The 27,041-nt window shown below is 40.3% G+C and overlaps 1 protein-coding gene across 5 annotated transcripts in view; it reads right to left on the bottom strand.

The window, feature by feature from the left end:
• Positions 1-27,041, bottom strand: part of PHACTR4 (phosphatase and actin regulator 4) — a 109,158-nt gene that overhangs the window by 39,831 nt on the left and 42,286 nt on the right. Inside the window, exon 1 of one of the 5 annotated variants that reach the window (XM_046012207.1) lies at positions 12,780-13,269. The exons of the other annotated variants lie outside the window; for them this stretch is intronic. Coding sequence (XP_045868163.1) covers positions 12,780-12,825 — 46 coding nt within the window. The 5' untranslated portion in view covers positions 12,826-13,269. Of the gene's footprint in view, positions 1-12,779; positions 13,270-27,041 lie in introns of those variants that run through there. 5 annotated transcript variants of the gene reach the window in all.

The raw sequence follows: 27,041 nt of genomic DNA on the forward strand, positions 1-27,041 counted from the left end.
AAAACTCAAAAAACAAAACAAAACAACAAACTAACAATATGAAAGAAAAGGTGAGTGCTATGTGATACTTTTACAAAGAAAGACAGCCAGAAAGTTTGAGGAGTGTTAGGTAAGAATGGATCACAGACAAGTTCCTGTCAAGTCCCTCAATGAGATACAGCCATCTCACTTGCTGCCACTATCTTGCCGGGTATCTAACCTAACCACTTCCTAAAGCAGAACTTAATTCATCCCTTGTAATCCTTCATTATATTGAACAATATTATTTATGTGTTCCCTTTCTCTTATACATTCAAAACAGTAAGATTATGATATCCTTTCAAACATATTCATGCCTGCTGGCATATGAACTTAAGACAAGTTCAATTTATATTCAAAAGTACAGCATGTGTGGAAAATACCAACAGCTATGATACAAATGACTGTGTCTGCCATCACATCTACTGCTAAAATAGCCCTCCTTTTTCTTTGTGTAAAGAATATAGTTACTAAATACAAAAAGCAGAGAGAACAGCTTTTGTTTCCTTTGATGTTTTATGCAAATGTTAATTTTCATGTTTATAAAACTTTTATTTATTTTTTTTTTTATTTTTGAGAGAGCGCACATGGGACTGAGAGTTGGGGGTGGAGGGAAGGGCAGAAGGAGAAGGAGGGAGAGAATCTTAGGCAGGCTCCACAATCAGAACAGAGCCTGGCGTGTGGCTTGATCTCATGACCCTGAGATCATGACCTGAGCTGAAATCAAGAGTCAGATGCGTAACCGACTGAGCCACCCGGGAGCCTTCATGTTTGTAAAACTTTTAGAAGAGGATATGCCTCTTGACTTATGCAGTGGGGGGATTCAGCCACACCCAACCCTGACCTGGTTATTATCCCAAATTCATTCATTCTTACATATTCTCATATATTCTTATATTCTCATATTCTCCAGGTTCCTCCCCTCCATACGACAAACAGAACGTTATTATGGTAACTCCTAAATCTGTTCAATTACTTGGTATTAGCTCAGTTACCTTTTCAAAACACAGAATCCTCAGGTAGTGGGATCCAGGAATCTGTTTTTAAAAATCTTCCCAGGTGACTCTTATGATCAGTCAGGTTTGTTAAAGCCAATGCCAGATTATTATCTGCAAACCTTATGCATGTTCAAAGAGACAGAGGCAGACCATCTCTGTCTGTAACATAATTCTTTGTTGAAAAAAATAAACTAGAAAATCATGGCATCATTTCAGTGTTTCCCACTTATGCATAAGTATTCCTAAAGAAGAACTATAAGGGTCTTTCCTGTGCCTTTTAGTCTCAGATATAGTTTAAATTAAAAAGATAAAAGAAAAAAAAAGTTCACAGTTATTCTTCTTCCAGATTTCTTTTTTAAAAAAATTTTTTTTTTTTTTTTAATTTGACAGAGAGAGAGATCACAAGTAGACAGAGAAGCAGGCAGAGAGAGAGAGAGGGAAGCAGGCTCGCTGCTGAGCAGAGAGCCCGATGCGGGGCTCGATCCCAGGACCCTGAGATCATGACCTGAGCCGAAGGCAGCGGCTTAACCCACTGAGCCACCCAGGCGCCCTTCTTCCAGATTTCTATTAGGTTAATGTCCACTTGGAAACATGGTACATTGTGCAGTTGAGGGGAGTGTTTCATGTCTGCCAGTGAAGTCATGTCCTTTAATCACATTGTACAAATCATTAATATCCTTTCTCATTTGCTGTTAGCTTGTTCTATGAATTACTGAGAGAGGTATGTTAACAGCTCTACCTACAAAAATGGATTTGTCTCTTTTGTTTCTTTTCAGTTCTGTTACTTTTTTGCTTTATATACTTAAAAGCTACATTATTAGATATATATATACAAATTTAGAGTTATTATATATTTCTGTTAAATTACCCTTTCATCATTAGGAAAGTCCCTGCGTCAATCTAGTAACACTTTTGCTTTGACTTTGTTTTTCTATCTAGTTTGACAACTGTTGTCCTTTAGAGTGTTTAGTCCATTTATATTTAATGTTTTTCCTGACACAGTGGGGTTTAAGTCTACTGTTTTGCTATTTTTTTTAAAGACTTTATTTATTCATTTCACATAGAGAGAGATCACAAGTAGGCAGAGAGGCATAGCAAGCAGAGAGAGAGAGCGGGGGGAAGCAGGCTCCCCGCTGAGCAGAGAGCCCAATGTGGGGCTCCATCCCAGGACCCTGAGATCATGACCCGAGCTGAAGGCAGAGGCTTAATCCACTGAGCCACCCAGGCATCCCTGCTATTTGTTTTCTATTGGTCTGATTTGTTCTATGAATCCTTGACTTATTATAATCTACACTGTTAGTACTTTACTTACATAATAAACAATGGAAGAGTTTTACAACATTTCAACTCTATTTACTGTGTTGTTATATTTATTTCTACATAAACAACAATAAACCACAGCAAACATTATTATTGTTGTTGTTTTAATAAAATATTCTTTTATATTTCCTACATATTTGCTTTCCCAGGTAATCTTTATTTCCTTCTGTAATCCTGTGCTTATAATTAGGATAATTTTTTAAAAAGATTTTACTTATTTATTTGAGAGAGAGAGAGAGAGAATGTGCACGCATGTGCTTGCATGGGGGTGGGGGAGGAGAGAAAGAGAGAATCTCAAGCAGATTCTGCAGCTGAGTGTGGAGTGCAAAGCAGGGCTCAATCTCACAACCCTGAGATCATGACCCGAGATGAAATCAAGACTCAGATGCTTAACTAACTGAGCCACCCAGGTTCTCCTACAATTAGGATAATTTATATCATCACTTTTGAAGGATATTTTCACTAGGTATAGTATTTTCAGTGGCATGTTTAGTTTTTTTTTGTTGTTGTTGTTTATTTAATTGCAATATCTTATAAATGTCATTTAATTGGCTTTTTTTCTCCTGCTGGACTGCTTTTCTTTGCATATTTCATTCTTTTAATGCATTCTCTTTGCCTATAGTGTGATATTAAGTGGGATTCATTTTTTTTTAAAGATTTTATTTATTTATTTCACAGACAGAGATCACAAGTAGGCAGAGAGGCAGGCAAAGAGAGGGGAGGAAAGCTCCCTGCCAAGCAGAGAGCCTGATGTGGGGCTCAATCCCAGGGCCCCAGGATCATGATCTGAGCCAAAGGCAGAGGCTTTAACCCACTGAGCCACCCAGGTGCCCCTATAAGTGGGATTCAAATCCAAGCCTCTGACCTTTTTTTTTTTTAAGATTTTATTTATTTATTTGAGAGAGAAAGACAAAACACGAACACGGTGAAGGGCAGAGGAAGAAGTCCCAGTGTGGGACTTGATCCTGGGACTTTGGGATCATGATTGGAGCTGAAGACAGATGCCCAACCAACTGAGCTACCCAGGAACCCCAAGTCTCTGACTTTAAAAGTACGATCCTTTCAATCATGCTGCCATCAGAATAAAGATAAGCTGAAATCTTACAAGTCTTTCCAACATTTGGCTTCATTTGTTAAAAAAGTTTTCAGAATGTAATTTACTAAGCTGGCACATTATACAATTTAATTCTTACACAACCTGATGATAGGTATTAATCTCTATTTTAAAGATTTTATTTATTTGAGAGAGAGAGAGAGAGAGAGAAAGAACACGAGAGGGGGGGCAGAAAGAGGAGGAGAGAGAGAGAGAACCCGGAGCAGATTCCACACTGAGCACAGATCCCAAAGCGGGGTTCAATACCACAACCAGGAGATCATGACCCAAGCTGAAACCAAGAGTCAGATGCTCAACCAACCAGGCCACCCAGGCACCCCAAACTCTATTTTATATAATTTAACAAGTTTGGTATTCATCTCCAATATTGCTCACTACCAAAATTTATGAAGGGTAAAAAGTCTAAAATTTGGTTTCTTACTGAAGCCTCCTTATAAACAAATTTGCCACTCCATTATAATTACTTCAAATTTCAATAGGTACTTTATCAATTCTTTGTTTACTTCTCTTAGAAATCATTACTTTGTAGTTAAATTGGATGTAGCAATCAACTTGTATGATTTGGATCAGTATTGCACATTATTTTTACATCAGATTACTGATTTTTCTTTTTTATTTATAAATGAGTCTTTCTTCACTGACTACTCTACCATAATTCTTTAGCTCTTACTTTAAGTTGAGACAGATAAATTCTTCATACTTTGATATGTGGGAGAGTGAGATAGGACTTGAAGTCATACTCTCAAGTATGGGACTAATCTGGCAGTGCTCTGGAAACCCAACTTTCAGGCATTATTCAAAAGCAACACCTATAACTGATTAAAATAGTGTTGATAAAGTTCTTCCCACACACTCATTGCTTAGCTGCCTGCTGAAAGAAATAAATGCTGAATCAAGGGAGTGTTCTCATGATTAAAGATACCAGAAAAAGGAGAAAGGGAATCACATTAATCATTCCTAATGAAAAAGGAAAGAAGCAAATCATCTTGTCTTTTCCCCCCACAGACATTATTTTGACACCAGAGGAAAACCACAAAAACTTGATTCAATCAAATGTCCTACATATGAGGGGTGGGATCTTCAAGTAATTAAATGATACTGTGAGGCAGCCGGTCAAGCCGTCTCAGCTCAAGTCCAGGAGTATTTTTAAAAAGGGAAGGCAGCAGACTGAAAACAGACTAAGGTAAAATTCACAGGCAAGACCCATTCTGCAGTCTGCTTAAATCCATATTTGAAGAGCCTAGGAAAGAGGTATTGGTCCCCCATTGCCAAATTCCATCTATGCATATATTCTTTGTTATCTGAATAGGTATAATTTGTAACTAGACTAATGGCCAGGGTTATGCACATATTTTTTCAAATTTTAACTTCAACTTTGTCTAAAATATGTAAGACCATTTTGTCTATTAAAAGCCTAAATATAGGGGTGCCTGGGTGGCTCAGTGGGTTAAAGCCTCTGCCTTCGACTCAGGTCATGATCCCAGGGTCCTGGGATCCAGCCCCGCATCGGGCTCTCTGCTCAGCAGGGAGCCTGCATCCCTTCCTCTCTCTCTCTCTGCCTACCTCTCTGCCTACTTGTGATCTCCGTCTGTCAAATTAAAAACAAACAAAAAACTCTAAGAAAAAAACCCTAAATATAAAAAAAGCCTAAATAAGTCTAGAGAACTCAGCTTTAGAAGATGGAAACTGCCTGGAGATGTTATTTCTGATAGTGTTATTTAAGGTGGTACATAACTGGGGAAGTCTTAAATATACAATTCATATATGAATAAACTGAAAAACTTACATAAAACAATATATAATCGCTAAAACTAAGTTTCTAGAATAATTAATAACCCTAGGTTAAAAGTAGAAGACGGGGTGACTGGGTGGCTCAGTTGGTTGGCCGTCTGCCTTCAGCTCAGGTCATGATCTCCAGGTCCTAGTATCAAGGCCTATGTCTGGCTCCTTGCGGTGGGGAGTCGGCTTCAGCTTCTCCCTCTCCCTCTGCTTTGTTGTCACCCCTTACCCCCTACCCTGGCTCATGCACTCTCCTTCTCTCTCTCAAATAAATAAAATCTTTTAAAAAAAGCAGAACTTAAATCTATATGTAAATCATACTGATGTGTATTATCTAAACTATGCTAAAATATGTTATAAAGAAGAATGGAAGGAACTAAACCAAAAAGTAAATATTTTGCTGGTATAATTATGGAAATTAGTGTTTCTTCTTTCTAGTTTATATATATATAGATAGATATCATGCCCTGAGCCAAAATCAAGAGTCAGATGCTCAAGTGACTGAGCCACCCAAGTGCCCCCATTTAAAAAATTTTTAATGGCATAATTACACCTCAAATTTATTCTGTACTCAAATAAAGGACTGAGAGAAGTGAATTTGAAGCTGTTCCTAAGCTAATTTGCACATCAACCACTTCTCATCAACTTTGATTTTATGAACAACTCTCTCCATTTCCAATTTAAACACAAAAAATACAGGCCTGGAGTCACATTTGGATATGTCGTTGTTTCTGCTTAAACTAATGGCCCTAAGGAAGGGCACCTGGGTGGCTCAGTTGGTTAAACGTCTGCCTTTGGCTCAGGTCACAATCCCAGGGTCCTGCGACTGCGTCCCATATCAGGCTCTCTGCTTAGCGGGGAGGCTGCTTCTCCCTTTCCTTCTGCCTGTTGCTACCCCTGCTTGTGCTCTCTGTCAAATAGATAAATAAAGTCTTTTAAAAATTTTTTTATTTTAAAGATTTTTATTTATTTGACAGACAGAGATCACAAGCAGGCAGAGAGGCAGGCAAAGAGAAAAAGAGGGGAAGCAGGCTCCCCACCAAGCAGAGAGCCCAATGTGGGGCTCGATCCCAGGACCCTGGGATCATGACCTGAGCTGAAGGCAGAGGCTTTAACCCACTGAGCCACCCAGGTGCCCTCCTCATCAACATTTAATTCAGGCTTTTTAGATTCAGTTTAGTTGTTTCAGATGAATTTCCGGGGTGACTTTTAAACAAATGTATAATATTATTAAAAATTATTAAAAATTAACATTGTCTTCTTCAGATGAAGTAACTATTAGCTGTAGTTACGTGTATCTACGTTACTTGCTAGCGATAAGGATAAAACAGGGTTAAACAATAAGCCCTAGGAGGTTTTAGAATCTGATTTAGAACCAATTCTTCAGGATTTTCCAAAAAGAAATTATTTATTTATTTGAGAGAAACAGGGAGAGAGAACATGAGCTGGGGGAAGAGCAGAGGGAGAGGGGCAAGCAGACTCAGGCTGACTGAGCCCAATGGGGAGCTCAACCTCACGACCGAGATCGTGACCTGAGCCGAAATCAAGAGTTAGATGTCCAACCAACTGAGCCACCCAGGAGCCTCTATAAGCAATTCTTTTTTTTTTTTTTTTAAGATTTTTTATTTATTTATTTGACAGACAGAGATCACAGGCAGGCAGAGAGGCAGCCAGAGAGAGAGGAAGGGAAGCAGGCTCCCTGCTGAGCAGAGAACCCAATGCGGGACTCGATCCCAGGACCCTGGGATCACGACCTGAGCCGAAGGCAGAGGCTTTAACCCACTGAGCCACCCAGGCGCCCCTATAAGCAATTCTTAATCATCCGTGTTGGATGGTAAGGTAAGAACAGCCTTCACTACCCTCCCCCCTTCATTAGGCTTGGTAATAAGCAACAAAATGATCGTGTCTCAGTTCCACCTCTATTTCTTGTACCTTAGTAAGTTTTAAAATGTTTAAAGTATATAAAGTTCTCCCCTTCTACCCATAGAACTTTTATAATAACCAGTGTTGTGGGTTTTTTTTAAAGATTTTATTTATTTATTTATTTATTTGACAGAGAAAAAGAGATCACAAGTAGGCACAGAGGCAGGGAGACAGAGAGGGGGAAGCAGGCTTCCCAACAAGAAAAGAGCCCAATGCAGGGCTCTATCCCAGGACCCTGAGATCATGACCTGAGCCGAAGGCAGAGGCTTAGCCCACTGAGCCACCAGTTTTTTTGTCCAAAATTTAAAAGTCTATAGTTTTGTGCAACAAGATATATACTTCACTATCAAGAAGTCATCAATTATCTTTAAAAGAATCTTTTTAAAATTTACATTGGGCTTGAACTCACAACCCTGAGATCAAGACCTGAGGTGAGATCAAAGGTTAGACGCTTAACTGAATGAGCCACTCAGGTGCCCCACAATTATCTTTTTTAAGTTTAAGGTATACAGCATGACTTGACTTACATATACTGTGATCAATTATTTTTATAATCTAATAGTTCTGTGTTATTTTTTACGCCCACGGAGTTTGAAACAGATCTTGTTTATACAAGCATTTTAACTGCATCAAAACTTTGTAAATGGAGAATAGTAATTTGTGGTACTTACACTATTGCATTTATTCATTTTTTTGCCTTCTAAAAGAGGATTATTATTGGATTTAAAGAACTGTTTTAGAAAATTATAACAAAAGTACAGAAAGCAAAAGCTGCTGCTAATGAACAAAGCAGGCTTTGTCTAAGCACGCCCACAACTTCCCTTGGAAATGCTGCAAAGTTCTGACCTTCGGGAAAGAGAAATGGGCAAAGAGCTACAGAAGATAGTCAGGGAAAAGGTCTTGCTCTATACCTGCAGGGACAGTTAGGTCTGGGATTCCAACTCCAGTAAAGTATCATGATCTGATCATGACTGCATCAAGACAGGATGCCCTTGGCAACCTGATGTGTATGCTTTTTTGATAAAAATTCCAAATTGAGAGTAAGGTTTTATAGTGAGGTGCCAGAAAATAATATATTCTCACATGGAAAAAAGGCTTAAACTTTCCAAAGTTTCCCTGCAAGTAAAAAAGGGGCTACTGAGAAAATCTACTAGAACAGAGAAGGGACAATAATTTTTGGTTGGTAGTCTACATTTGATACCGAAAATCCTATAAGGAGTCTGTGACAGACCCCTATACTAATTGCTTCCTCCTCATTCCTGATTACATGTGGAAAGTGTGACTATTCCTTCTTTCTCAGAAGAAAGCATTTATTGTTACACCTAGATGAGTATGAAAAATGTTTCTGATAATTCTCATGACCGAATAATGCCAAGTGTTTTTCTTCAAAGTGTTATTTATTTTTAAAAAATTATTCATTTATCTATTTGACAGAGACAGACACAACGAGAGGGAACACAAGCACGGGGAGTGGAAGAGGGAGAGGCAGGCTCCCTGCCAAGAAGGGAGCCCGACACAAGGCCTGATCCCAGGACCCTGGAACCATGACCTGAACCAAAGGCAGACGCCCAATAACTGAGCCACCCAGGCGCCCTGAAGTAGTTTATTTTTAATTAACCCACCTATTATTTATTCCCCTGTTAATATTGTTACATAGCTACACTAAATTTTATTCACCCAACAATCTCTTTACTGATTTTGCCTCCAAATGACCATATGTTTCTAAATCACCTTGCTCCAAATGACTCCATCATCACCCATAACTACAAATTTCAGAGCAAAATGAATCAAATGGTGATGGAAAATGAATGTAGAAAAGAGGAAATATTATATCTATTTTTTTTAAAGATTTATTTATTTATTTGACAGAGAGAGATCACAAGTAAGCAGAGAGGCAAGCAGAGAGAAAGAGAGACAGAGAAGCAGGCTCCCCGCCGAGCAGAGAGCTGGATGTGGGGCTTGATCCCAGGACCCTGAGATTATGACCTGAGCCAAAGGCAGAGGCTTTAACCCACTGAGCCACCCAGGTGCCCCTATTTATTAAAGATTTTATTTATTTATTTGACAGACAGGGATTACAAGTAGGCAAGAGAGGCAGGCAGGGAGAGAGAGGAGGAAGCAGGCTCTCCGCGGAGCAGAGAGCCCAATGTGGGGCTCGATCCCGGGACCCTGGGATCATGACCTGAGCTGAAAGCAGAGGTTTTAACCCACTGAGCCACCCAGGAGCCCCAAAGGATCTTTTTTATTTGTCACAAAGAGAGAAGCAGGCAGGACCCTGGGATCATGACCTGAGCCGAAGGCAGACGCTTAACTGACTGAGCTACTCAGGTGCCTCTACTTGAAAGTTTTATCTGAGAAAATATAAAGGCTTCTCCTATGGACATATTTCACTTGAGGATGATTATTTTTATACAAACTACTGAGGATAACTCAATTTCCTTGAATGGACACTAGAGCATAAATTCCTTCTCTGAATTTAAATAATCAATTAGGGGACATCTGGGTGTCCAACCTAGTACCATGAATTTTATTATTAATTAGTTATTTTTTTTTAAAAGATTTTATTTATTTGACAGCGAGGGACACAGTGAGAGAGGGAACACAAGCAGGGGAGTGGGAGAGGGAGAAGCAGGCTTCCTGCTGAGCAGGGAGCCTGATGCGGGGCTTGATTCCAAGACTCTGGGATCATGACCTGAGCGGAAGGCAGATGCTTAACGACTGAGCCATCCTGGTGCCCCATTAATTAGTTTTTTAAAGTAAATTCTACCCCCAGAATGGGACTTGAACTCACAACCCCAAGATCAAGAGTCTCATGCTCTACCAACTGAGCCAGCCAGGTGCCCCAATACCATCAGTCGCAAAGCTCAAAACTAACTACTATATTATAGGCCTAGAACTGTAAACAAATGATTCAAGTCTTCATTTACTTTGTACATTTATCCTTCCAAAGAATCTGGTAAGACTTTCCACATGCCCATTCACTGAAATGTTTTTTAAATTTCATAAAGAAACAGTTAAGTTTGGTAAAAGCCTTTTTTTATTTTATTAAGATTTTATTTATTTACTCAACAGAGAGAGAGACAGTGAGAGAGGGAACAGAAGCAGGGGGAGTGGGAGAGGGAGAAGTAGGTTTCCTACGGAGTAGGGAGCCTGCCTGAGCTGAAGGCAGACGCTTAACACTGAGGCACCCAGGCGCCCCTGGTAAAAGCCTTTAAAGCAGTGATGTAGTCCTCAAAGGTGTCAGTATTGCCCTCATGACCTGGCTCTGGTTTCCTCAAATAGAATTATCCTGAATTATAAGAACTATAATTGGGACATCTGTCTGGCCCAGCCAGTGGAGTGAAAAACTATTGATCTCGGGGTTTTGTGTTCAAGCCCCATACTGGGTGGAGAGATTATTTAAAAAGAAAATCTTAAAAAAAAAGAAAGAAAGAAAAGAAATATAATAGAAGGCAGTCTATCCACTAAAACAGCTTACAGCCACCTATGAATCATCAAGGAAATAGGAAATAAAATCCAAAAATTAAATCTAGAGAGAACATAAAAATCTTAAGTACCTGAATGATTTCTATTTCTTCTTCATGGGTCTCTTCTAAGGACTATTAGAAAAACTGATAAATTTGATGCTCAATTTTTATCAAATAAATATATCAAACTTTACCTACTCAGATGAGATATTTTATATATCGATATTAGATGGGCATTCTTCCTAAGTTAGTTATATCCTATTAGTAAGTTATACCTCCTTACCCATTTCTTGCTTTTCAAAGACCCATTCATTTCCATCTCATAGATAAATGTCTAGATCCTTATTTATCCTTATTAATCAAGAATGACAGGAGAGGGGCGCCTGGGTGGCTCAGTGGTTTAAGCCACTGCCTTCGGCTCAGGTCGTGATCTCAGGGTCCTGGGATCGAGTCCCACGTCTGGCTCTCTGCTCCGAAGGGAGCCTGCTTCCCTCTCACTCTCTCTGCCTGCCTCTCTGCCTACTTGTGATCTCTCTCTGTCAAATAAATAAATAAAATCTTAAAAAAAAAAAAAAAAAAAAGAATGACAGGAGAATTTACTAGCCCAAAAGTGAATTTACCAAATTCAGGAGAGTGGTTACCTCTGAGAGCAAAGAAACAAAGTGTCATCACAAGGGAATGCAGGCATAGAGATAGGGGTGAGGTGGGATCTCTCTCTTTTTAATTCCATTTCTTAAGCTGGGGAGGGGCCCCAGAGGTTCCTTTATATTTTTCTCTATGCCTTTTTCTTTTTCTATTTATAAAACATTTCATTAAAAATTTTTTTAAAAAATTAAAAATTGGGGCACCTGGGTGGCTCAGTGGGTTAAAGCCTCTGCTTCCGGCTTGGGTCATGATCCCAGGATCCGGAATCGAGCCCCACATCGGGCTCTCTGCTCAGCGGGGAGCCTGGTTCGTCCCCTCTCTCCCTGCCTGCCTCTCTGCTGTGATCTCTGTCAAGTAAATAAATAAAATCTTTAAAAAAAAAAAAAAATTGCTGGTCGTCAAGGTAAAGTGAATCAAGTCCTGACTTTGGTCCTAAAAATCTGTCACTTAAGGATTCACTTTGTGATCCACGTGCTTTAGTTTCAGTAAAACATGAAAAATACTTTGTAGGAATTTCATCTGGCAAGTTCTCGGTGAGAAAACACCCTTTTAGAAATGAAATAATATTAAACCACAAGACATTTGGGAATGTTACCTGTGTTCTCACACTTTTAAACTTTTCTTTAAAGTCATCAACATTTTTCATTTCTGAAAAAAAAGAGCAGCCTAGGACTGAACATGTTTTCTGCTGCTTCCTAAATCAAAGAGGTGTAAATTTTTTTTTTTTAAGTGTAATGTCAAGAAAGGATTCCCAGGATTTCCCTCACTTTGTTATATTTTCAACCCTTTAACAATTCCACTTAGAACTATTTTTCCCACCTTTACATCTTCATCTTTCATAAAACCCCACAGCTGGGAAAACGAGTCTACAGTGACCATGAACTTTGACTTCACTTACAAGCCTTGAAGCTCTTAAGCTACGCTTGGAATTAACCAGCTTGGTCTCTTAACTATCTCCGAGACAATAACACTTCAAAAGTAAAGCACTGACTTCAGAAATGTTTATACCAAAGAACTGCCTTATGAAAAATGAAAATACCAGCACAATGGGAAGAGCTAGAGACTTACTTGGAGAATGTATAGCTGAGTCTAAGAAATTATGACAATTCTTGAAAATGGTCCCATTTATAGAAGTCAACAGTTCTAGTTCTAGGCCATACATATTTCAAGTCCTGCAACAAGCTAGTAAAACAACACTGAATTCTAAATATGACATCCAGTAGTACTTATCTTCTCCAAGAACAAGAATTTAATAGATGGTTTCCTAGCAGTATTATTAAAAAACAAAAAACTCCAAAGGGATCAAGTTAAGACAAAGCTATGAGCGGTAAATTAATATAACTGAGTGAAAAACAGCTTACAAAATTTCATTCATTCTTTACGAAGTTGTAAACGTCCTAAAGTTATAAGCAACAAAATCCTCACAACATTCTACTTCCTATAAAGTATTCAATTTCACCTATTCATCTGCCTTCCCTCTGTCAAGATTTTGTTTCCTTGCCTTCTATTACTCACCAACTGCATCTGGATTTACCGGTCTGGAGACGTCAGCTTGCCCCATGATTAAATTGTCTGATGTGTCTCACGACAACAAACTGCCCCGGACCAAAGAAAACTTTTCTTAAAAGATAAATCCACATAGAGAGGGGATAGGCACTCCTCTCTCAGTGTCACTGCCAGACATCAGGAAACGGCACGAGATCAGTTAATCTGCTGGAGTTTTTGTTCCCCGTGTCCCGGCCTGCACACTTGGGGTTCGTACAAATATGTCTTCACTCTGGCTCTCGGCACACAGGAATGCCTGTCATTCCAGGGCGCACACTGTGAAGAGCTCAAGTGCAGGAAGGGGAGGAGACCTGCCAACTACAGGAGTGGCACAGCCCTAAAAAGCCACACCTACTTTTCCTGACTGGGAGCTTGGCGGCAGCTCTCCAGACTCCCCGCCACAGAAGAATGGGAGCCTACTGAAGAACTTGCAAACGTGATCATACAGAAAACATCAGGGTTATGCACAGCAGGCTGATGGGAGTAGAATTCAACTCCAAGGTATGTGTTCAATACAGGCTTGCCTCAGAAGTATCGACTGTTCTCACATTTCACGGCTTGCTCTAAAATTGTAGTATTTCCTCACTGTAAGTGGCATACCCAGGGCAGGATTTGATCTACACTTGGGGAATTAATAACATCAGGAAGGATATTTTAGGACTGAATATACCTTTTCTAAAAATAAAAAGAAACAGTTCTGAACATTTTCCTTACTAAAATAGTAAACTTGAAATAAACGTTTGGAAGATATTATACAACATTTCTCTTTCTGCTCAAGCTCAGTAACCACCATGTGATCTTGGGGATTACAAAACTACTCGGAGTAACCCTACATGTTGCTTATAATACAAGGAAATATCAGCTAACCCCATGCAGTAACTGAAGGTCCAGCTTGCATACTGATTTTTCTTTTTTTATAATATAACTAATTTACATGTAGCCCAAACACATAAATATTAAGGACACAGCCTGATGAATTTTCATTTGTAAGTGCCAAAGTCCTTCAACAAATGACAGCTGCTAAAATACAAGAGGTTTTAGTTTAAATCTTTGTTTTCTAAACTGAGATCACAGAATAATTTCTAGTATTTGGACTTTCCTTTTGCCTTTTCTTAACACCTTCTCCTTTGCCCCCCATTATCTTATCCCTATTATTTGCTTTTGATGTAGATAAAGAACAAAAAATTTGAAAACCCAAAGGTAACAAGAAACTGATAATGCCAAGACAGTGGTAAGAAAAAAAGTGCAGAGAAACTTGGGCAATATTTAATTGTTCATACTGGTAGTAGTCAGAAAAACATTATGTTGACCATTAAAAAGGAAAAACATATTGAAAGAATGCTCTAATGTACTAATGCCCAAAGCCTTTAAACTCTGGCACTTACCTATCAGCCTAAAAGCAGAGCCTGTGTAACTGCAGCATCTACACTAGATGGGGAGGCAAAATGTGGCAAATGCACTGTCCAGAACCTAGTAGGTGCTCAACAAAGTATAGTAATCGTCATCACCACCACTGTCTGCATCATCATGGCCATAACACAGCGTACGCTTAAGAGGGTGAGCTTTGGGGGTGCCAAGGGGACTCGGCTGGTTAAGTGCCTGCCTTCGGCTTGGGTCATGATCTCGGGGTCCTGAGAGCCTGCTTCTTTCCCTCCTTCTTCCCCTTCCCTCCTTCTGCCTGCTGCTCCCCCTGCTTGTGCTCTGTCAAATAATAAATAAAAATCTTAAAAAATAAATGACAAAATTTTGGTGCAAAAACAATGAATACTGTTATGCTGAAAAGAAAACAAACAAACAAAAAAATAAATGACAAAATTTTTAAAAAAGGGGGAGGAGAGCTCTGAAGGCAACTGAAAATTTAATTCCAGATCTATCACTAGGTGTGAACACTAGGCAAGTACCTTTACCTCTGCGTCTCAGTTTTCTGATTTGTAAAGTGGGGCATAACCATGCTTAGCAGCACAAGGCAGGTATAAGGACTAAATGACATGAACATAAATAAAGCCCTCTGCAATGTGCCCGGCACATGGAAAACTCACAATTAATGCAAGCACCAAGGATCACAGTTGTAAAAAAAACAAGTCAAGAAAGGAAAGGCCAGGAGCAGCGAACAATGGTAGATGGCAAAAAACTCAGTCATTACAAAGAGGTTAGTCAGAAACGGAAGAGGATGACATTTTTGTATCATGCATCCAGAGAGCAAACTGGAAGAAGCAGACCAAGGAGGAAGTCTGAACATAATCAGGGCTGCTGTACAAAAACATTAAGCAGATGGAACAGCGTGTACTCACACACACACACAAACCGGAAACGGTACTGCAGCATTCAGTTTACGCTGACAGCACCATACAATACGACAACAATAGATTTATGGATCCTGGTATAGCTGCTGTTTACCAACTGCTAAATTTAATGCCTAGCTCGGCTTGGCTCATTACTTATTCTAGAGCACTATGAAGGTGGCAATAAAACTTAAAAGAATGAAAGCATTCTGAGTGACCATTAATTGCCTTGCTCAGAGCCAGGACTAAAACCCAAATCTCCCAATTCTAACCCCAGGACTCACTTTGGCGCTTGTGTAAATGGTCAAGGAAATACCTATTTCCTAAAGATATATTCATTTCTCAAGGAAGCCCATTCTCTACAACACAAATCTCTCTGATCATTCCACTGCCTATGCACCAAGCTGATACACAATCCCTGGCCAGCCTGTTTCAGTTTCATTCCAACAATCAATATTTACTTGGTGCCAACTGGTAAGCAGGCAAGCTGAGAGAGTGAGAGAGGGGAAGATACTGGTCCACCGATGACTTCAAAATTTAACAATTGGGGTGCCTGGGTGGCTCAGGGGGTGAAGCGGTTAAGCGCCTGCTGTTGGCTTGGGTCATGATTCCAGGGTTGTGGGATCGAGCTCCACATCGGGCTCCCTGTTTCTCTCTCTTCCTCTGCCGCTCTGCCTGCTTGTGCTCTCTCTCTCTCAAATAAATAAAATCTTAAAAAACATATAAAATTTAACAATCAAAGACTTGAGTTCATTCTAGTTTTCCATGTAATATATGTTAGAAACACAAAGGACGGGGCACTTGGTTCAGCGGCTGGTTCTTGACCTCAGCTCAGGTCTCAATCTCCAGGCTGTGAGTTTGGAGTCTACTTAAAAAAAAAAAAAAAAAAAAAGCAGGGGTGCCCAGTGGCTTAGTGGGTTAAGCTTCTGCCTTCGGCTCAGGTCATGATCTCACCGTCTTGGTATAGAGCCCCGCATAGCATCGGGCTCTCTGCTCAGCAGGGAGCCTGCTTCCCTCTTTCTCTCTCTGCCTGCCTCTCTGCCTACTGGTGATCTCTCTGTCAAGTTAATAAATAAAATCTTTAAAAAAAATGCAAAGGGCAATCTCATTTTAACTTTATAGGAAGTAGACAACTATTTCTTGTCACCTATAAAAGATACTCTCTTTTTAGAGTACATTTCCTCCACAGCTTACTGCCTCAAGGAGGGGGAAGTGACATTAAAATTTGTGAATCTCTTCCATTATACTTATGGAAAGAGCAAAAAGGCCTTATAAAAATAAAGTTTAATAGGCAAAGACAGCACTTGACGCCCTCTAATCAGAGCCTCATTTTTTTTTTTTTTTTAAAGAATTGCTTCTAAACACTGCAAATAACCTATAAAGAGCGAGGCATTCAAAACTCTTAGAGACGTTTAGGGGTTCCTGGGTGACTCCGTGGGTTAAGCCTCTGCCTTTGGCTCAGGTCATGATCTCAGAGTCCTGGGATCGAGCCCTGCATCCAACCCTCTGCTCAGCGGGGAGCCTGATTCCCCCCTCTCTCTCTGCCTGCCTCTTTCCCTACTTGTGATCTCTCTGTCAAATAAATAAACACAATCTAAAAAAAAAAAAAACAAAATAAAACACAAAACTCTTAGAGACATTTATAACTCCAAAGCCTTTGTTGGCGAGCAGGTCATATCACACACTAAATGCCACTATGACTTATATTTCAATAAGCAGTTTATAAGATCAACCACAAGGGCATAATGTGTTCATTTAAATATACTTTTATGTTGAAGTACCAGTATAAGTTGGATTACTTAGTAGAATAAACTCTTAGTGATTTTAATCACATCTCTCTCAGTTTATCTTGGTGTACTACTTTCTCTCACCCTGAGATGTCTCAAGGAGGTGAGCTCTTATGAAAGGCTGGGAAGAAAGTCACTTCCCTCTAGGAAAGATGACCAACAGAAAGTACTGACAGGTCACACAGATACATACTGAAGAAAAGGTCTAATTTTCAACTTCTCGATCTATAACTGGGGGAGGGAGCAGCTTCTTATTCTTTACCCCATGATGTAACTCTAACCTAGTCTGGCTGGCTCTGGATGGTTACAGGAGATAACATCCGACAATAACTTGTTTCTCAAACTCCATGTGGAAATTAGAAAGCCTTGTCAGGCACTTGTAAAAACTCTCCAAGGTCTCATCTATTTGCACAAATCCTTCACTTGGCCTGGATTTTATGGAGCTTCTACTCGTCCTTGAAGAACTGGCTCAAACGTTGCTTTCACTCTTACGAGCCTTTCCTCATTCAAGCAGAATTCTAATAAAGATTTGCTGGTCATTGATTATGTGCCCAGCAATGTGTTGGTGCTAAAAACAACAGTTTTTGCCCTTAAGGTGTTGACAGCTCAAGTAAATAGGATCTACAATAATCAGTATTTAGGAACTATGCAAACAGACTGGTAGGGGTGGGAGTGTCTAGCTTTGCCCTAAGAGATCAAAGAATAGATCGCAAAAGAAGTTAGAGCTAAGATCAAAGAGAGTCAGTCACAGAAGAGATGACAGAGGTGAGAAAAAGATATAAGCATTAGGACATAAGACTGGAGAGCTAAAGAGCTGATAATGACTGATTGTGCTGGACATATCACCTTAAATTGAAATGATCTTCTGACCTCTTTTACAGGTGAGAAACTTCTCTTGGGCAGGGACAGTGATGTATTTATCTTTAAATCCTCAATGCTTCACACAACTCAGTGCAATATTTAGTAACTTTGGACAAAGGGAAGAAACAACATTCTTCCAATTTTAAGCTTTGCTCAAAAAATCTAGTGAGAAAAGGCAATTAAGGGGGGAAAGTGCTATAGATGGAGGCTGGAAGAAATCATTCAAAACAACTCCGAGGGGGCCTGGGTGGCTCAGTGGGTTAAAGCCTCTGCCTTTGGCTCAGGTCATGATCCCAAGTTCCTGGGATCGAGCCCCGCATCGGGCTCTCCGCTCAGTGGGGAGCCTGCTTCCCTCTCTCTCTCTCTCTCTGCCTGTTTCTCTGCCAGCTTGTGATCTCTGTCAAATAAAGAAATAAAATCTTAAAAAAAAAAAAAAACAACTCTGAGAATTGCTGTTAAACTCTTGCTTTTGGGGGGGCGGGGTTGGCATGTTCATGATGATGGTTTTTGAGAATGTATGCTTTGCAAGTAGTAACTTTTTTCAAAGGAGATAAATCTGTCAGGTAAATGTTTATATAAAACCCCATGTAATCACTACTATTAGGCTCAAGTTCCTTGGCAGAAAGCACGTGTGCATCACATGAATGAGCCTGAAGAACAGACTGAAAGTGACAGAAACTTTAAGTCAAGACAGAGCCCCTGGTATCACCGGATACTCATCTTTTTTTTTTTCTTTTAATTTTTTTTATTTCTTTGACAGAGAGAAATCACAACTAGGCAGAGAGGGAGGCAGAGAGAGGAGGAAGCAGGCTCCCTGCCAAGCAGAGAGCCCAATGCGGGGCTCGATCCCAGGACCCTGGGACCATGACCTGAGCTGAAGGCAGAGGCTTTAACCCACTGAGCCACCCAGGCACCCCCCGGATACTCATCTTATTTACCCCAAATGACACCAGTTTCTTTCTGTAGCTGGTTCACTGGATGCCAAAGTAAACACACCTGCTTCCTATTCTGCATCCAATAGGGTAATTCTTGCTGCCTGACTACCCTGACTTCCAGATGGCAACATGGCTTACCACTGAAAGAGAGCAGAGGCTCTGAAGTCACAAGTAACTATAAAATTTCAGCTTTCCCATTTACTGATTAGGCAACTTTGAACAAGTTCCTAACTTACGTGAGCTTCAGTTTCCACATCTGCAAAATGGACAGAATTACAGAGATGTTGTGAGGATTAAAAAAGAGAATTTCTAAAAAGAGTCGGATGAGTGAAGCTGCTTAAAATATTTGGCCCCCTCTCACCCCACTTAGATTCTTTAAGAAATGATTCCCCCCACCCAGTGTTTAAATACAAACAACATAGTTCTTCAGGAAAAACTCGGGAGGTTCTGATAGGCTTTTCTGTCACAGAGTCAATCCATAGGGCAGGCCTCCAGTAACGCGCATGTCTGTGAGCCTACAAGCCTACAGTGCGCTGGCCTGTGTTTATGGGAGAAAGAAAGGGAAGTTGGCTCCGTGCAATGGAAGACCTCAGGCTAGAACCCTGGTGCTACATAGATTCTGCCTTTTCGCCTTCTCTTCAGGTTTTTGTTTTGAAGACAGTAAGGTTTTTTTTTAATTAAAGATTTTATTTAAAATTTTTTATTTAAAATTATTTTAATTATTATATATTATTTAAATAATTTTAATTAAATTATTTAAAAATTTATTTTAAAATTTATTAAAGATTAGCTAGAGAGAGAGCACACGAGAGTACAAGTAGGGGGAGCAGCAGGCAGAGGGAGAAGCAAGCTCCCCACTGAGCACAGAGACCAATACGGGAATCAATCTCAGGACCCTGGGATCATGACCTGAGCTGAAGGCAGCCACACAACCAACTGAGCCACCCAGGCACCCCAAGAAAGTAAGCTCTTAAGGATGCCCTAGGCGTCAGGAGATGCTTCTAGAATTGGAGAAAGAGTGGTAAGAAATGTATTAAACAGGAAAGTTTTAGTTAATAAAGATGAAAGGGTTTTTCACAGTTGGGTTAAGGATTTGCAGAGTCAGCTAGAATGCAGTAGAGGCAGCGGGAAAGGTAGGCCTGGACAGAAGTGAGAATTAGCTGAATGAAGATGAGAAAATGTGGGGAAAAACAAACGGACTAAAAGATTCACAGGTTGTGAGGGTGACGGGAAAAGGGAGATGGGAAGAGGCTATAAGTGACACCGATGGAACTTTCAACCCATCATATGACATCAAATTCTTGCCAAGCTCCCCTGTGCTTCGGAAATTCGACAGCAAAGTCAAACCATTGACTTAACCAATTCAGTGTTATGTTTCAAATAATGCCTCTAAGATGTGGTTTATTATGGAAGAGAGCAGTGGCCATAGTGCACTTTATATAACGAATCTAGCTCAGTGTTTGCCATACAATGCAAAATAGCTATTTATTTATTTATTTATTTATTTATTTATTTATTTATTAAAGATTTTATTTATTTATTTGACAGACAGAGATCACAAGTAGGCAGAGAGGCAGGCAGAGAGGGGAGGAAGCAGGCTCCCTGTTAAGCAGAGAGCCCGATGCAGGTCTCGATCCCAGGACTCTGGAATCATGATCTGAGCCGAAGGCAGAGGCTTTAAACCACTGAGCCACCCAGGCACCCGCAAAATAGCTATTTAATGAATTGGATTATTATTGGGAAATCACAAGTCTTATTTATTCATTCCACAAATATTTCCTGAACACCTCTAAAGTATCAGGTTATTATTCCAGGTGTTGGGGACACCATAGTGAATACAGGGCAAAAAACCAAAAAAAAACCCCATGCCTTCTTTCTAACATGTCAGATGTAATAAGGATGATAGAGAAAAACTCCTCAGGAAAGGGCAACAAGTGGGCTAATGAGAATGCTGCATGACAACCTGTGTGAGAAGGGCCTCACTGGGCAGATGACATGAAAATAAAGACCGCAAGTAAATAAATTCCCCAATTAACTTCCTCTGTCATCTTTCTCGCTTAGGCAGACCTCATCTTTTATTGTGCTTCGCAGATCCTGCATTTTTTACAAACTGGCGGTGTGTGACAACCCTGTGTGAAGCAAGTCTATTGGCACTATTTTTCCAATAGAATTTGGTCACTTTGGGTCTCTGTGTCACATTTGGTAATTCGTGCAATATTTCAAACTTTTTATTATTATAATATGTTATAGTGATCTGTCATCAGTGATCTTTGATGTTAATATTGTGACTGTTTGGGGGCACCACGAGGCCCCCATGAGATTGTGAACTTAATCATACGTGTTGTGTGGATTCTGACCTCTCCACCCGCCAGCTGGCTATTCCCCCATCTCTCACCCTCTCCTCAGGACTCCCTAGCCCCTGAGACAGAACATTATTGAAATGAGGCCCATCAATAACCCTACAATGGTCTCTAAGTGTTCAAGGGAAAGGAAGAGTCACAGGTCTCACACTTAAAATCAAAAGCTGGAAATGATTAAGCTTAGTGAGGGAGGCGTGTGGAAGACCAAGATGGCCAGAAGCTACACCTCTTGTACCAGAGTTAGCCAAGTTGTAAATCCAAAGGGAAAGTCTTGGAGGAAATTAAAAGTGCTACTCCAGTGAACACATGAGTGATTAGAAAGGAAACAGCCTTATTGCTGATAAGGAAAAAGTCTGAGTGGTTTAGATAGAAGATCAAACCAGCCACAAATTCACTTAAGCCAAAGCCTAATCCAGAGAAAGGCTCTAGCTCTCTTCAATTCTGCGAGGGCTGAGAGAGGTGAGGAAAGCTGCAGAAGAAAAGTCTGAAGCTAGCAAAGGTTGGTTCATGAGGTTTAAGGAAAGAAGCCATCTCCATGACATAAAAATGCAAGGAGAAGCAGCGAATGGTGATGTGGAAGCTGCAGCAAGTTCTCCAGGAGATCTCGCTAGGACAGCTAAGGGAGGTGACTACACTAAACAGACTTTCAATGTCAATGAAAACAGCCTTAAATTGGAAGATGATGCCATCTAAGACTTTCACAACTGGAGAGGAAAAATCAATGTCCGGCTTCAAAGCTTCAAAGGATAGGCTGACTCTCTTGTCAAGAGCTAATGGAGCTGGTGAGTTTAAGTAGAAGCCAGTGCTCACTGACCATTCTAAGAATCCTAGGGCCTTTAAGAACTGTGCTAACTCTACTCTGCCTGTCCTCTACAAAGGGAACAACAGAGCCTGGCTGACATTACATCTGTTTACCACATGGTTTATGAAATATCTTAAGCCTAACCTTGAGAACTACTGCCTAGAAAGAAAATTCCTTTGAAAATATTACTGCTCATTGACAATTCACCTGGTCACCCAAGGGCTCAGATGGAGATGTACAGTGAGATTAACTTTGTTTCCATCCTGCTACATGGCATTCATTGTGAAGCCCATGGAGCAAGGAGTAATTTTAAGCTTCAAGCCTTATTATTTAAGAAATGTATTTTGTATAGCTGTAGCTGCAATAGACAGTGATTCCTCTGATGGATCTGGGCAAAGTAAAATGAAAATCTCCAGGAAAGGATTCGCTAATCTACATGCCATTAAGAACACTTACTTAGGGGTGCCTGGGTGGCTCAGTGGGTTGAAGCCTCTGCCTTCAGCTTAGGTCATGATCCCAGGGTCCTGGGACTGAGCCCCGCATCGGGCTCTCTTAGTGGGGAGCCTGCTTCCTCCTCTCTCTCTCTGCCAACTTGTAATCTCTGTCTGTCAAATAAATAAATAAGTCTTAAAAAAAAAAAAAAAAGAACACTTACTTAAAAAAAAAAAACCCACTCATGATTCATGGGAAGGGTTTGTTCAAATATCAAAAATCAACACTAACGGGACTCTGGAAGAAGTTGATTCCTACCCTCCTGGATGATTTTGAAAGGTTCAAGACTTCAGTGGAGGAAGTAACTGCAGATATGGTGTTAAAAGGAGAACTAGAGTCAGTAATGGAGTCTCAAGATGGAACTAAATTGCCGCCATCTAATGATCAAACTTGAACAGATGAAGACTGCTTCTTAGTGATGAGCAAAGAATGTGTTGTTGTTTTTTTTTCTAAAGATTTTATTTATTTATTTCACAGACAGAGATTACAAGTAGGCAGAGAGGCAGGCAGAGAGAGAGAGAGAGAGAGAGAGGGAAGCAGGCTCCCTGCCGAGTAGTTAGCCCAACGTGGGACTTGATCCTGAGTCCATGACCTGAGCCGAAGGCAGAGGCTCAACCCACTGAGCCACCAAGGCACTCCAAGAATGTGGTTTCTTGAGATGGAATCTGTTCCTGGTGAAGACTGCTTAACCAACTAAGCCACCAGGTGCCCCTAAAGTATTTTTATATTTTTTCCAGTAACAAAATATTTTTTTAAATATTTATTTATCTGAGAGAGAGAGAGAGAGAGAGCGCGTGTGAGCATGCGAGAAAGTGGGGGGAGAGGGAGAGAATCTTCAAGCAGACACCCGCAGAGTGCAGAGCCCCACACAGGGCTCAATCTCATGACCCAGGAGATCATGACCTGAGCAGAAACCAAGAATCAGATGCTTACTAAGCCACCCTGTTGCCCCAGCAACAAAGCGTTTTTAAGATAAGATGTGGTACACCTGGGTGGATGAGTTAGTAAAGCCTCTGCCTTGGGCTCAGGTCATGATCCCAGGGTCCTGGGATCAAGTCCCACATCAGGCTCTCTGCTCAGCAGGGAGCCTGCTTCTCCCTCTGCCTGCAGCTCCCCCTGCTTTTGCTTTCTTTCTCTCTTTTCTGACAAAAAAACCTTTAAAGAAAAAAAATTTTTTAAATGTATACATTAGTTTTTTAGGGGCACCTGGGTGACTCAGTGGGTTGAGCCTCTGCCTTCGACTCAGGTCATGATTTCAGGGTCCTGGGATCAAGCCCTACATCGGGCTCTCTGCTCAGTGGGGAGCCTGCTTCTCCCTCTCTCTCTGCCTGCCTCTCTGCTTACATGTGATCTCTGTCAAATAAATAAATAAAATCTTTTTAAAAAAATAAAATAGGGCTCTCTGCTCAGCAGGGAGCCTACTTCCTCCTGTCTCTCTACCTGCCTCTCTGCCTACTTGTGATCTCTCTCTCTCTGTCAAATAAATAAATAAAATCTTAAAAAATAAATAAATAAAATAAAATGTATACATTAGTTTTTTAGACATAATACCACTGTGCACTTAATAACAGACTGCAGTATAGTGTGAACGTAACTTTTACGTGCACTAGGACACAAAAATATTCATTTGGCTCACTTTATTGTGATAGCTGCTCTACTCTAGTGGTATGGAACTGAACCCACATTATCTCCGAGGTATACCTATACTGTAGTTCCTTCAATTCTAACAGAAGCAAAATAAAAGGTGACACTTCCAAAGGTACTACAAATAAATATTGATTACACTAGAGTATATTTTGCAATTACAATAGAGTAAACTTTAATGACTGGTCACTGAAGTAATGGTTGTCAAAGGTGCTGTTCAATTCTCAAATACCTTAAGAGGCACTGTCACATACTATGGTCACTAGCTCCACATGATTATTTAAATTTATTAATATTTAATGTATTTATATTAGACACAACTTGCAATTCAATTCCTCGGTCGTATTAGCCAAATTTCAGACGCCCAAGAGCCACAAATGGCCATTACACTGGACAGTGCAGATCCAGACCACTTCCCTCATCGCAGAACGTTCTATTGGACGTGCTGAACCTAAAGGGTTTTTAAAGCCCACTAGGAAGTCTTCCAGTAGGAACAAAACAGTTATCTCAAAAAGTCTTCTGTATCTGTAAATCTTCCCGGTCTGATAGAATCTGTCAGTGTATGGTGTTTGTCTTCCACGGCACCAACCACTTAGCACCACCTACTAAAGGCACTATGCTCAGAGGGAACCCTGACAGTTAAAAAAAAATGTTTCTTGGGGGAACAGGTGGTGGGTAATGGGGAGGGCACGTTTTGCATGGAGCACTGGGTGTTGTGCAAAAAGAATGAATACTGTTACGCTGAAAAAATAAATAAAATGGGAAAAAAAAATGTTTCTTTTTATACAGAACTAAGTAGTGAGCTATGAATACTCTTTCTTTAGCAACTGAATTACTACTTTTTGTAGTAATAGTCTTTGAATATTAACAACAATTCAAAGCCTAAGGGAAAAAAAAATTTTTTTTAAAGATTTACTGAGAATTACATGTGTTTGTTATCGATTGGAAGTTAATACACCTCCATCTTACTGGCTTTCCATTTACTCTTCCTTCCACTCCAAATAGTACTTTTTCATGGGCTGAAAGTAGATTTTAGGAGTTACAGTGAAAGTGACGACGATTTTGAAAGAAAAAGGTACTTTATAAAACATGATATTCATAAAAGCTAAGTCCCAGTGGCCTCTATTAAGGAACCAGAAGTTATCAATGATGTGTGAAACTGAACAGTCAGAAGTCAAAGAGCTGCCCATCCCAGAGTTTTGAAACAAACCCAGTGTTCCCCAGTGAAGTGGCATTCATTGCTGGTGACTCAGAGAGATGACTCTTAGCCACTGCCGCTTCTCTCCTTCCGTCTCTCTTTCATAACTCTAACTCATCTCGCCCTCAATCTCACTTCAAGAGAGAAAGAAATCTAAACATGACCAAGGAATATTCTGAGCCACATACTCAGTAAAAATACCATAAATGTCTGATAACAGCTATAATATTTGTAAAAGTTATTCAGGAATGTCTAACAAGGAATCTCCTTAAACAATCTTTTTTTAGAAAAAGAATAAAGCAGGAGAATAAAGCCTTCATCGTCTACTAAATAAAAATTCTGAGTAATCAGCACCTGGCTACACTATGAGTCAACAGCAATTTCTGCAACAGGAATCAAGGATGACCGTGTCGGTGGTGTTTCTATCAAACTCGTGCCAGCCAGTAATTCAAACAAGCTTTATTCTTTGATTTCCATGTATGAGGTATCCACCTCTTTTGTACCACTCTCTTCCCTCAAAACCCTCAATCTTTCACAACCGCAGATCCTGGGAGAGGAAGCACAGGGGGGAATGTTTTAGATTATACCAAAACTACACTTCTAAATCTTGTTTTAAAATAAAAGTACAGTGGGGGTGCCTGGAGCTTTGACTCTCGGTCTCACGGTTCTGAGTTCAAACCCCACATTGGGTCAAGAGATTGCTTAAAAATAAAATCTTTTTTTTTTTTTAAGATTATTTATTTATTTATTTGACAGAGAGAGAGATCACAAATAGGCAGAGAGGCAGGAGGAAGAAGGCTCCCCGCTGAGCAGAGAGCCCATGCGGGACTCGATCCCAGGACCCTGAGATCATGACCTGAGCCGAAGGTAGAGGCTTAACCCATTGAGCCACCCAGGCGCCCCTAAAAATAAAATCTTAAAGAACAAAAGTAACAAGGAAACCCATCAACACTTTAGGAAAACAGTCCAGTGAGGTCAGAGAAAATATGGTCAATGTGCACTTTTGCTTACCTGTCTATGGCTAAAGCAATTAGCTTTATCCTACTCTAACCTTTTAGAAAAGCTAATAATCTTTATCAGCACTACTGATGCCATCAAAATGTAGTCACCAAATAAAGTCTTCCGAGATGCAAATGTGATTATTGTTTTTCAGCTTAAAAATAATTTATTTTCTTAGGGCGCTTGGGTGGATCAGTGGGTTAGGCCTCTGCCTTTGACTCAGGTCATGATCTCAGCGTCCTGGGATCGAGCCCTGCATTGGGCTCTCTGCTCGGCAGGGAGCCTGCGTCCCCCCCTCTCTCTGCCTACTTGTGATCTCTCTCTCTGGGTCAAACAGATTAAAAAAAAACCAAAAACTTAAAAATATATATTTTCTTGAAAAAGCCCTAATGTAACAGGATTCAATTAGCTACTGAACACTCACCTGGTTCCCAGGCCTATGTACTAAGGGCCTTCAGAATACCCTCTGTCCTAAAATCCAAGGAAAAGCCTATAACCAGTCTATTGTGCAGATTTGCAGTGAAGGATAAGAAAAAAGATAAAGGGCTGAAATAAGTCTTCTGGGATTCATTCACTTGGGGCAAAAAGTCTTCTGTATCTTTATATGATTTTATAAATCTTCCCAGTCTGACAGAATCTGTTGGCGGAGCACAGCTTTCAGTCCGAACGTCGTCCTCTGTGCGCTTGGGCAGTGACAGCTTACTTCTCGCTGCCTCCAGCTTTACTCCTCTCTTATCTGTCCTCAGAAGTGCTGTTTGTAACAGCACAAATTTAACTATGTTCTTTATAGCTCACCAAAAATCCTTCAAACCCTGACCCCAGCCTCCTAGCAATCCTCTTTTCTCTCTCACTCCTCTCCCAGACCTGCTCAT

Source organism: Meles meles, chromosome 1 (genome assembly GCF_922984935.1).
Source record: "Meles meles chromosome 1, mMelMel3.1 paternal haplotype, whole genome shotgun sequence".
NCBI classification, from domain to species: Eukaryota; Metazoa; Chordata; class Mammalia; order Carnivora; family Mustelidae; genus Meles; species Meles meles.